Raw genomic sequence first — 12,525 nt, forward strand, 5'->3', positions numbered from 1 at the left:
GAGAAGGTAGGCAAGGTAAGAGCAACGTGAGTCATGTCAGCAAGAAAAGAACTAGAAAAATTTAAAAAGGCGAGAGCTCTTAGAATACATGGAGGGGGAAGAAGGAAAGAAAAGGAAGATATTTCATCACATCATAGATGACTATACAAGGTATGGTCACATTATCAATTTCAAAGTGAAGCGGAATGTTAAGAAATCATGAGCTGGTTGAGAATAGTAGATAAAAGGATTAAAACCTAGAACGGATAGAGGAAGAGAGTATCCTCGATATGTTCAAAGGGTAGGATGAAAAGGGGATAAGACAACTACTATCAGGGACTCAAACAAAATGGGGGAGAGGAGGAATAGAACCTTGCTAGACATGGGAGATCCAGATGGGAGGCAAACACCCATCTCTTATGGGGAGATGCTTGGAGGGCTATATCCTCAAGAGTCCAACAAAGGTCCTCCACACCAATGAGTGTGGACCGGAAGGAAGATTTGAGTTACTGGGCATGGGGATGTGAGATATGTTCACTCTACTCTCACCAATATGGAAAGCTGGACCCGGAGAAAGAAAGTGTATGTGAGATATGAACCCTCAAAGGGATGTCTTCATTGGACTAGATGAGAGTGAGAGGAGAAGGAACGAGTCAGGGATGCAACATTCTTGGAGAATGATTTTCATCTCTTCAAGAGTTAACAAAGAATCAGGAATGAGATACAAGATAGTGGTCTGTCACCCGGGGATAGATGGATAATGAACGGGGCATCCGGAAGATCCTAGTGGGAGGGGAGGAGATGTGATAGCTACCAGAGGGAGCAAGACAGCACGGCGAGTGGGGGGGCTAGTCTGCGAGTGACAAGAGGATGAAGCCTACATGGTAACTCCAAGAGAGAGGAGATGATTAGCGATGAGCAGAGCCAAAGAGCGGAAGGAAGCTCTGGGGGCAAGCTCAAAGGAATGGTAAAAGCAATAAAGGAAGAGTTGGAGTCGATGAAAGTTAATCATGCGGGACTGGGACTTGCGCCAAGGAAAGGCGAGGGAACAAGTGGATTCTCAAGATCAAAAGAAAGGCGGATGGATCAGAGAGATCCAAGGCTGTAGTGGCTAAGGGCTACACCCAACAAGAGGGCGTTGATTATGAGGAAATTTCCGTGGTTAGGTTTGAAGCATACAGCCATTGTTGCTCGCTGGACTTGGAGCATGGATGGATGTAAAAAGCTCTCAATGGAGAACTGAGGAAGAGATCAAGGATCAACCCAAGGCTTGAAGCAATGGACTGAGCGCAAAGGTGCAAGCAAGAAGTCAATATAGCTAAAGCAAGCATCTAGAAAGGGAATGGGCACCAAGCATGATGGAAAATGGTTTTCCAGCGAGGAAGACCACTATGTTTACACCAAGAGATCGATAATAATATGCATGACACTATAGAGATGACATACTTATGGCAGCAATAGCAAGGAGCTATTGGAAACCATTAAGAAATGGTTGTCCTCGGTATTTGATATGAAGGACATGGGGAAGCAAGTTATGTGCTGGGAAGATTGTCGGAAATAGGCAAAAGAGATTAGGGTTTATCTCAAGAGACTATATGACAATGTCTGAGAGATAAGAAGACAAGCAAACCAATGATACTCCAGGGAGAAGGGTTTGCATTTGAGCCGATATGGGTCCAAGACTCCAGAGGAGAAAACCAAGATGGAAAGAGTTCCATATCAGGAGGGGTAGCCATGAGCTATGATGTGTACTAGGCGGATATTTGTTATGCAGGGGTTGGTTAGTGATACAATCAAACCGGCATAGAGAGGAAAGACAAGAGGATATTGAGATATCTGGAGGAACGAGTAACTACATGTTGTGTTACCAAGGATGGATTTGCGGTTAGTGGCTAAGTGATGCGACGGGGGAGACAGATGAGCGAAATCAACCCGGATATGCTTCTTGCTGAATGGCGGGGCCATTGTGGTGTAGCAAGAAGAGGCTGTATATCCTTGACCATGGAAGCAGAGTAGTGGCATGCCAGCTGCGGTTCAAGAGGCTGTTGGTGAGGAGATTCTCGACATCGGGATTGTGATGACATCCAAAGAGGCTGCCCTGTCTACGTGATAGTAGGCAGCTTTAGCTATGTAAGGACCCCAAGTATCATGGGAAGACCAAACATATAAGTGAGATATCACTTTGTTAGAGACATTACATCAAGAAAGAAAGTTGTACTTAAGCACATATCTACTAGTTTGATGGTAGGACCCTCTACAAACCTATAGCAAGGATGTTACTCATGTAAAATCCTGGGCTTGGAGATTGTGACTTATTTGTAGAGACTTTTTATTAATGAATAATATGAGTTCATTCAGATTTTTTTATTCACTCGTGTGATTGTGTTTCTTCTAGCATAAAACAACATATGTCAATAGGCAAGAGAATGGTACTCACACGAGCAGCCTCGGCGCCTGGAGGCGAGCAGAGATGAGACGGATGGAATGACTTGTGTAGGTAATTTATAATCATGATGTCGCTTGATTTGGAATCAAGATGAGTTTCTCTATTGTGAAGAGAATCGACATGAATGTTCCCACTATTCATGTTGCCTATAGGAGCAGGAGTACCGTATGTGGGCTAGGGTGGCGACAATAAAGAAACTGGGTTAGGCGCAAGGGGTTGCGAGGACTAAGACCGTATGGTGTTGAGATGGACATACGTTCTATTGTATATAGAATGCTCCACCATAGCACATATATCATACTATGCGTGTAGGATATTGGAAATGAGAGGATGGATCCGCTCCTCTCATGTGTGAGTCCTGGACCTTATGGTCCATTAGTGTTCTAGTGACTTTCGACGACATCATGAAATGAAGGGTTGATGTGGCTACTTTGGGGTGTTACCTATGGTCATGATTGATTGACCTAAAGGGGCACTACGGAAAGGAGTCAATCCTAAGTGTAGTGATGGTCGGGTGAAAGGAAAGGTTTGATTCAACGCACCCTAAAAGTGTTGGCGAACCGTATGTGTTACAGAGTGAACATTTTAAGGACAAGAAGGTGATCTCTCGGAGGGATCGAGATACCTTTAGTGGTGAGTTTGAAAAACCTAGGAACGTGTTATACTAATGCTTATTGATTGTTCTATGAGTGATGTGCCATTCGGCTTCGGGAAGGTTTCTAGTTTGGGGCTCACGGTGCGGGTATATCACCGGTGCAAACCATTTTGCAGATGACTTGTGGATAAGTGTCCGGGACACGGGGTCTAGATCCGGGATACATAGTGAAGAGACAAATAAGAAACGGGAAGCAGGGCGGGACACAAGAGGAGACCGGGATACATAGCGAGAGATGAAGGAACCGGGATATACAAGGGCCGGGACACAGAAAGATAACACTGCCAGGCAAGGGGAGCGTGGAATTTATTAATTTGATTAATAAATAAATGCCCAAGGCAAAAAAACTCACTATAGGACACAAAATAGGGTTATATATTTGGAACCACCAAGTGAGAAGAACAACGAATCGCAAGAGCGAACGAGAAACGGCCCATCCCCCCCTCTAGAATCAAGCTAGAAATCTCTCCTAGTTTTTACTCATCCATAATCCACGGCATTGGGTTGTGGAATTATCCCTCCCCGTGATTGTGAAATCTCCGATAAATCTTTGGTGGTGGAACGAGAACGTGGATCTAGACTGCTGGAATACTTCAAGTAAGGGAAGCAATCGGTAAGGAATTTTTTCCCCATCAATTAATTGAATTGAATTACTTTTGATGTATAACCAACATTATAGACAATGACCCTCTAACATATAGTGAAGTAGTTACTAGCTTCTACTGATGTTGTCTTTTGGAAGGAAGCTATAAAGAGTGAACTAGATTCCATTATAGCTAACCACACTTGGGAATTGGTAGATCTTCCTCAAGGTTCAAAGGTGTTAGAAACCAAGTGGATATTTCGAAAGAAAGTGAAACCTGATGGTTCCTTAGATAAGTTTAAAGCCAGACTTGTAGTGAAAGGTTTTAGGCAAAAGAAAGACGTAGATTACTTTCATACCTTTGCACCTGTAGCAAGAATAGCCATTGTGAGAGTTCTTATGGCGAATGCATTTGTCTACAATTTGGTGATACACCAAATGGATGTAGCAACAGCATTTCTAAATGGAGAATTGGAGGAAGAGATCTACATAAGACAACCAGAAGGTTATGTATCTCCTGGTCAACCCAATAAGGTTTGTAAATTAGTTAAGTCATTGTATGGGTTGAAGCAAGTACCCAAGCAATGGCATGAGAAATTTGATGATGCTCTTATTTCCAAGGGTTTTAGTGTCAATGATTCTGAAAGGTGCTTATATAGTAAGTTTCATCAAGGGAAGGGAGTTTTTATTCTACTTTATGTAGATGACATGTTGATCATGGGAACAAGCCTAGAAATAATTAATCAAACTAAGAAACTACTATTGTCTTTATTTGACACCAAAGATTTTCGCACTGCTGATGTAATTCTGGGAATTGGAATCATCAGAAAAGAAAGAGAAATAATACTCTCTCAAGCTCATTATGTGGAAAATGTGCTTAAGAAATTTGGTTTTTATGATTCTGATTCGTTCAAAACTCCTTTAACTATGGAAAGTAATTTTCAGAAAAATGTTGGAGAACTAGTAAATCAAAAGAGATACTCACAGATTATTGGATCTGTGACTTATCTAATGAATTGTACTAGGCCAAATATTGCTCTAGCAGTTGGAAAATTGAGCCAGCATACTCATAATCTAGGTAAAGAGCATTGGCTTGGAATTGAAAGGTTACTTCGATATCTTAAGGGTACTATACATTATGGACTTCACTATAGTGGAAAATTGAGCCAGCATACTCATAATCTGGGTAAAGAGCACTGGCTTGGAATTGAAAGGTTACTTCGGTATCTTAAGGGTACTATACATTATGGACTTCACTATAGTGGAAGTCCCTCTATTTTGGACGGACACTGTGAATACTAATTGGATCTCAGATTCAAGAGAAACACTAGCTACAAGTGGACATGTGTTTATGCTAGGTGGAGGAGCAATCTCATGGAAGTCAATTAACCAATCATGTGGAACATCTTCTACAGTGGAAGCAGAATTCGTAGCTTTGGAAAAGGCTGGAAGTGAAGCTGAATGGCTTAGAAACATGATTGCAAATATACCTCTATGGCCCAAACCAATGCCACCTATATCGTTGCACTGTGACAATAAAGCAGCTATAGGAAGGGCCAAGAATCGGGTATATAATGGGAAAAGAAGACACATATATCTTCGACATAATATTGTAAGGCAATATATTGATGAAAGAACAATTGCAATTGATTACATGAAATCAGAGGAGAATTTAGCTGATATGTTCACTAAAGCTATGCCTACAAGAGCTTTTAATGAAGCACTTACGGGAATGGGATTAAGACCTGGGACATAGGTCGTGTGATGGACACCCAACCTATGTGAAGATGTTAAATCCTAAATTAGGTTCAAAGGGTAAGCAACAAAGTCACTAGATAATCTGTTTGTACTACTATACCCATTCTAAATAAATATAGTAAAGTAGTACCACCATATCGTTGATAGGATGAGTGACTGACTCTTAATCAAGCGTAGCTCACTTAATGTGGGGGTGTGTCAGATGTGGTGCACACCTAATGCTGACCTAAACAGATATAGAGGGTGAGGCCGCCTTCAGTTGGAAATGTTACACAGGCAAACTTCCTTAAATATCTGTGAGACCAAGATTTGAAACAAGGCCGATAAAATGTCTATTTCTCATTATAAATGGGTTGTTAAGAAGGTCAACCAATTGGATATGAATGGTGGAGTAGCCAGCTACACTGAAGAGGATAGGTTCAAGAAGTCAGACTTCACCGGTACTCTGTAGCATGCTTTATCAAATCTATTGTAGATTCGAGTCCGAAAGACAAATACAACGAAGTGTCCTACTGTGTCTAGTGTGTTCACTGCTGCTTGAGTCTTCAGCCTTTGTATTTAAAGTTTAACCATTGTGGGGGATTGTTGTAAATATGTTTAAAACTTATTAATGTTATTTTATATAAATATCTATTTTAATCGTGTCTTTTATCCATGGTTTTATTTAGTCCCACATCGGGTTGAGATGAGCTAATTATATAGTTCATATATAGTAAGGGCCTTAGTAATATTAATTTGTGAGACACGAACCGAACCTGAACCCTGTTGTGACCCTACATATATATATATAATAAATCTATATGACTTGGGACTTGGGGACGTGAGTCGTGGGTCATAGGCCTTGATCCAGAAGGCCCATTTTGTCATGGGCCCTATTTCGGAAAGCCCATTGCTGGGTGAAAACGTGGAGATGCCATTTGAGAGGCACTCTCCTGTAGGGAGGTTAGCTGGAGGTACCTTCCTTAGAGAATTGAGCTGAAAGGTACCCTCACAAAGAGAGGTGTCCTTAACCTTTCACCCACAGCCTTTGGGGCTCTATATAAACCCATTTCGTATTCATTCTTTACACTGAACTTCCTCTCTCTCTCTCTCTCTCTCTCTCTCTCTCTCTCTCTCTCTCTCTCTCTCTCTCTCTCTCTCTCTCTCTCTCTCTCTCTCTCTCTCTCTCTGTTATTCTGTTAAGCAATGAACATAACCTGATTACACCTTGAGTAACTTTTCTGGGGTGTAACCTTAAAGGTTTGGGCTGACCGATCTTGAGGTGAAGGCACTTTTAGAACCCGTACTGCACAAATCAGGGTGTCTAAATACCTTAAAGAAAGTACTTCTGGTACATTTCAGCTCTGAAGAAGTTTAGTAAGATCAACCGTTCAAGTGTATTTGCAGATTCCTCAACAAGTTTTTCTACAATATATGAACTACTTGCTGAGTTCTTTTGAGCTCACCCTTCGGGGACAATGTTTGTTTAAATGACTTTGTAGGTGAAGAAGAGATCCCGAGCTCTGGTTCAAAGTTCTTCCCATATATCATTCAATTGATGAAGCAATGGGAGTTGACGGTAACTCGTGGTACAATCCGGGTATCAGTATGGAGCACTATTATGACTCTGATTAGCAACTATAGAAGACATTTCATACACCAATGGGACTACGAGCTGGACATCAGTCCTAAGTTGCAAGGGTACAAGCCATCGAAAAAAGAAGGCGAAACTAGAAGAAAGCAAAACACTAGAAGACTTAGATTAGTTTTGATCGCTTCCTTTATTCATCTCAGTTATATATGTTAGGTTTATTTTTACTTCCGCACTCTATTACTCTGATTATTTGACATCACTTCCACACTCTAATATTAGTTTTGTGATCCTTCTGAGATCCTTACTTTTGATTAATTCTTTAATTATATTAATACAATGAATTATTCTTACTTGTGATTAGACTATTATGTGGAATGGTTGGATGATTGTCTGAGACTTGATCTATAGGGCTATAGATCACACGTTTGGGTATTCGGGTATCAAGGTACTAGCTGAGGGATGTGATACGATGTCCGACGCACCTGCGACTATAAAAATATCTTGACTTTTAAAATTTCTTGCAAAAAATCCATAGCCACCAAGACTTGCCAAATGGACCCACCACAATTTACACACAATTAACCAACATCGGGAAGCTTCCACTTGATAGGTTTAAATAAGTTTTTCAATGAAAATATAATGTTAAACATCATCTTTCATGTGCATCTCCAAAACACAGAATTACTATTGACCACCAGTACTCCGTTGTTCTTGAGCTAAGGGAATAGCATCTTTCATATACATCACAAGGGTTTAAATGAACATCTATTAGTTTCATCCAATATTTTAGTTGTTTGACTATACAAAGGTAAGATTTGTTGAATGGATAAAATTTTTATAGGATGCTTACTTCAAAAAAAATTAATATTAAAGGATCCTTTCCTCATCAATTTGACAAACTCTCAAATTTAAATAAAATCAGTTCAAAAATGCTAAGGGCAAGTAACCAGCCATTTAAAGGGATAGTCCACTCAAAAAATCACAATCAATGCTCTTTGTTTGTTAAACCCATAAAATCATGTTTTCATAAGGATGACATAAGATCACAAAGCACCTGAAAGAAAAGAAGAAAGAGTTAAAAAGGATGGCTCTAGAAATTGGACCCAACAACATTCATTATGGGTTTATCATATGTATTTCCTCAAAATTACAACTTTTCACCTGCAACCCCTCCAAAAAATCCGACCTTATACTTACCTTCCAAAAGGTAATTGGTCATTTTACACCTAAAACATTAAAAAGAAATTAGGGGTATTGATCGTCTCTTTGGTGTGAGTATGAAGAACCGATTATGCCCTCGTTTATAAAAGGACACAATTGGACGGTTGGACCACAAGACCAGATTGCTTTCTTTTGGGAGCAGATTAGAGGATATGTACATCTACAATTCAAGCTAAACTGAAGAATTTTTTTTTTAATTTTTTGGGATAATTAACAAAAGGATATTCATTAATTCCAATTTCTATTCCAACTTCTTCTTTTTTTAATCTTCGTTGAAGTTTGTATTTTTCTATTCTTTTTTTGTTTGAAATCTTCCTTGAATTTAGGGGAAGTGACTAGGTGAAAGTCAGATGTTAACTGTTCAAGTTGATGTCTTATTTTTGTTTTTTCTTCTTCTTTCATTTTTCTTTTCTTTCTTTCTTCTTCTTTTTTTTCTCTTTTATTTCTTCTTTTTCTTTTTTCCCTTTTTTTATTTTTTTATTTTTTTATTTTTTATTTTAACTTTGAAAGTAAATCCTAAACACATACCAGAGGCTTTGATACATTGCAACACTTTCCATGTAAATAATCATCTTTCTAGCATCGATTTGGAATCTTACGTATGTGATATTGACTTCATATGAATCCCTTATAAATAACACCATAATCGATGATTAAGATCATGCCACAAAAGCAATAGAATACATCTAACCAGTGTATGTTATGGTACAATGTGAGAGAATGTTTAATTAACCTCAAGGGATTGGCTCAATGGACAATCGATACCTCATAATATGAGTTATAGAATTCTGTCACGTATAATATTCTAATCCAGGGATACTCATTGGATTTTTCATGATCTTAGATTAGAATATTACAAGCGACTGAATCCTACAACTCTCTTTGCCACTCATTGAGAGAGTCCTTTAAGGTGAGAATCCAAACCCAATGAGTCATAGTTAAAAGGAGGCTACATAAACTGACGTTAATAAGTTTATAAATGAAACTAAAATATAATATTTTAACTGAAGATTTTTTTTGTGATAAAGTAAGAAAAGAATATTTGTCTATTTCAATTTCTATTCCAACTTCTTCCATTTGAATATATTGAGTTCCAAGTCAATATATTCCTTTTGCAATTTTGAAAGTAAATTCCAAACACATACGAGATGCTTTGATATGTTACAATACCTTACATTTATGACTGTCTTTCCAGTATTGGTTTGGAATCTATTTATACTGTCAAGATTTCAAATGAATTAATTTTTAGAAGTTGACAGCTTTATATTAGAGGGGTGGGGCTATGACATGTACTATAGGGTGTGTCGAACCCGTCACCCGTGACCTCTTTACTTAGATAATACTATAAGTCAATACCGACTGAGTAGCCCTTCCTATGAATCCCTTTTAAATAATACTACTATCATTGACCATGGATATCATGCCGTATAAGCAATAAAATACTTCCAAAGGTTAAACTATGGATGTTATGGTTTAGTGAAAGAAAAACTATCTTTTGGGAAATGGAAAACAGCTAAACCTTACCGCTAAAGATGACTCAATTGATAATGACAAACACAGCAACACCTCTTAGTTGAAAAGATCAATTTTCAACTCTCTTATTATATATATATATATATATATATATATATATATATACAATATATATATATATATATATATATATGTGTGTGTGTGTGTGTGGGGGGGGGTGGGGGTGGGGGGGTGGGGGTGGGGGGGTGGGGGTGGGGGGGGGGGGGGGGGTGTGGGGGGGGGGGGGGGGGGGGGGGGGGGGGGGGGGGGGGGGGGGGGGGGGGGGGGGGGGGGGGGGGGGGGGGGGGGGGGGGGGGGGGGGGGGGGGGGGGGGGGGGGGGGGGGGGGGGGGGGGGGGGGGGGGGGGGGGGGGGGGGGGGGGGGGGGGGGGGGGGGGGGGGGGGGGGGGGGGGGGGGGGGGGGGGGGGGGGGGGGGGGGGGGGGGGGGGGGGGGGGGGGGGGGGGGGGGGGGGGGGGGGGGGGGGGGGGGGGGGGGGGGGGGGGGGGGGGGGGGGGGGGGGGGGGGGGGGGGGGGGGGGGGGGGGGGGGGGGGGGGGGGGGGGGGGGGGGGGGGGGGGGGGGGGGGGGGGGGGGATTTAATCCTCTGCGGTCAAAATCCAAGCGGCCATCTAGCAGCCGCTCTGGATGGCTGCCATGTGTCAGCAGCTGAATCTCAGCCCCTGGCATTTTACACTTAAATATCTCAATGATTGAACAAACAGTGGACCGGTCTAATAATGGACCGATATGGTTAAACCAAATTGGTCCATTGTTTCTTCAGAATTTTAAAAATAAAATAACATATACAACGGGCCTGTGGAATGAACGGACCCAACTAAGTTAGATAACAAAATAACGCGTTTTCATCCGCAAAGCAATAGTTCAAATGGGTTTAAAAATTTGTACTAAGCAGCCATGAATTCATCATCAAGAAAGAAAAGTGGAAAAGCACATTCCAATGAAAACGAACAAAGAGAAATCGTGACTTTAAATATAAGACATAGACATACCTAGCAAGAACATCAAAATTCTTCGCAACCATGCTGGAGAATAATACTTACCAATTCTGAAAGTTCGGTTTTCTCCATCATCGTGCCATCTTGGTTGCAATCCTTTGCAGGAGTCTTCATCAACACTGGCCTGCGTGGGCTCAAATAGAACAATGGAGTATAGAAGAAGACGTAGAAAACTTAGATCTGAGATTAGATTGAAAAATAAATCGATTTGTAAGATGATGTAGAGAAGTATCTTCGTGCCGTCTTGGTCACAGTCATTTGCCGAAGAAGACGACAATGAGTTTATTTCTTCCGTCGAGTGAATGAATAGAAACGCTCTTCACTTTAGGTTTAGTATACGTTATTTTATTTTGAAATTTTGAAGAAACAATGGACCGATTTGATTTAACTATTTCGCTCCATTATTAGACCGGTCCACTATTTGTTCAATCGTTGAAATATTTAAGTGTAAAATGCCAGATTCAGCCACTGACACGTGGCGGCCATCCAGAGCAGCCGCTGGGATTTTCGCTACAGAGGATTAAATCCCTATATATAGTCCCCACCTACAATATATATAAAAGCACTACCGGTCAACCCAAAAAAATATTTATTTATCAAAAAAAGAAAAAATATACTTAGAATCCAGATTGTAGTTTAGATTTTTGATCTGTTATAAAAATATTTAAAAAATTAAACAGAACACCGTAGCCATCAATCCTACCATATATACCAGTTTTTCCTTCGAAAATTGGAGACTGAAAACCAAAACCCTCAGAGACTCCAAGAAAAGAAGCCTTCTTGTCATCTAAAGTTCCAGCAATGTCAAAGGAGCTGCTCTTGAACTCCTCTGGTCATTTAAGCGTATTGGGGATTCTTAAAGAAGCTCTACAAATCTTCCCAAGAAATGGGAAGATCATGGCTTCAATAGCCTTGTTCTCTATCCTTTCAAATTGTCTTCTCTACCTAGACTACTATCTCTCTGTTGAACCATCCATCTTTGATCTGGTGATGGACACATTCCAGCTACGAAACAAACAACCTGGTAGCCCTGACTACCAAGCCTTGGTGATTGCATTGAAGAAAGATGTGGGAGTCCTTCTGCGCAATGAATTGATCATGGTAGTAGCCAGCTGGGTTGTGTCTCTGCTCTCCATGGTTGCTACAGTTTACGCTTCAGCCATGATTTATTCTGGCAAGAGAATCACTGTTAAGGATCTTTTAGCACAGATCGGTAGAATTTGGCGTGGACCAGCGATCACTATGTTCTATATTTCTCTCATGAGTGTAGGGTTTAATGTTTTTATTGTAATTATATTTGTCTTGCTCGCCATATTTACCAAAAACTACCATTTTGCGTTTCTTGCACTAGCTCTCTTGATGGTTCTTTTGGTTCTCGCCATATTCCTCTACTTAGCTTTGATTTGGATGGTTGGCCTTGTGGTGTCTGTTTTAGAAGATGCTTGTTATGGAGTAGAATCTCTCCGGAAAGCTGCAGTGCTTCTTGTGGGAAGAAAGGTTCAAGGTTATGTCATCAGCCTTCTTGTGATTCTAGTGGCAATGCCAATATCTGGATTTCTTGGATATGCAACCAGCTATATGAAATTTCCGCCGCTGCTGAAAGCAGCTTTGCCTTTCATGTTGACAATCATCATGAGCTTGTGCAGTCTCTATGTTGCAGTGGTGTACACAGTACTATATTTTGAGTGCAAGAAGCTCCATGGAGAAGAAGTGAATATGGAGAAAGGTTCAGGCTATAGAATGTTCATTGATGTTCCTCAAGGTACTGCATCTCTGGTGTGA

At 40.7% G+C, this 12,525-nt stretch overlaps 1 protein-coding gene across 1 annotated transcript; it reads left to right on the plus strand.

Moving 5' to 3' along the window:
* Nucleotides 1-11,544: 11,544 nt before the first annotated feature.
* LOC149018513 (uncharacterized) lies at nucleotides 11,545-12,525 on the plus strand. Its single transcript, XM_089153898.1, has one exon. It carries the CDS (start codon nucleotides 11,545-11,547, stop codon nucleotides 12,523-12,525), a length of 981 nt encoding a protein of 326 aa, XP_089010024.1.

This window comes from Hakea prostrata, chromosome 4, assembly GCF_041222555.1.
Source record: "Hakea prostrata isolate BN-2017 chromosome 4, UWA_Hpros_2, whole genome shotgun sequence".
Taxonomy (NCBI): Eukaryota; Viridiplantae; Streptophyta; class Magnoliopsida; order Proteales; family Proteaceae; genus Hakea; species Hakea prostrata.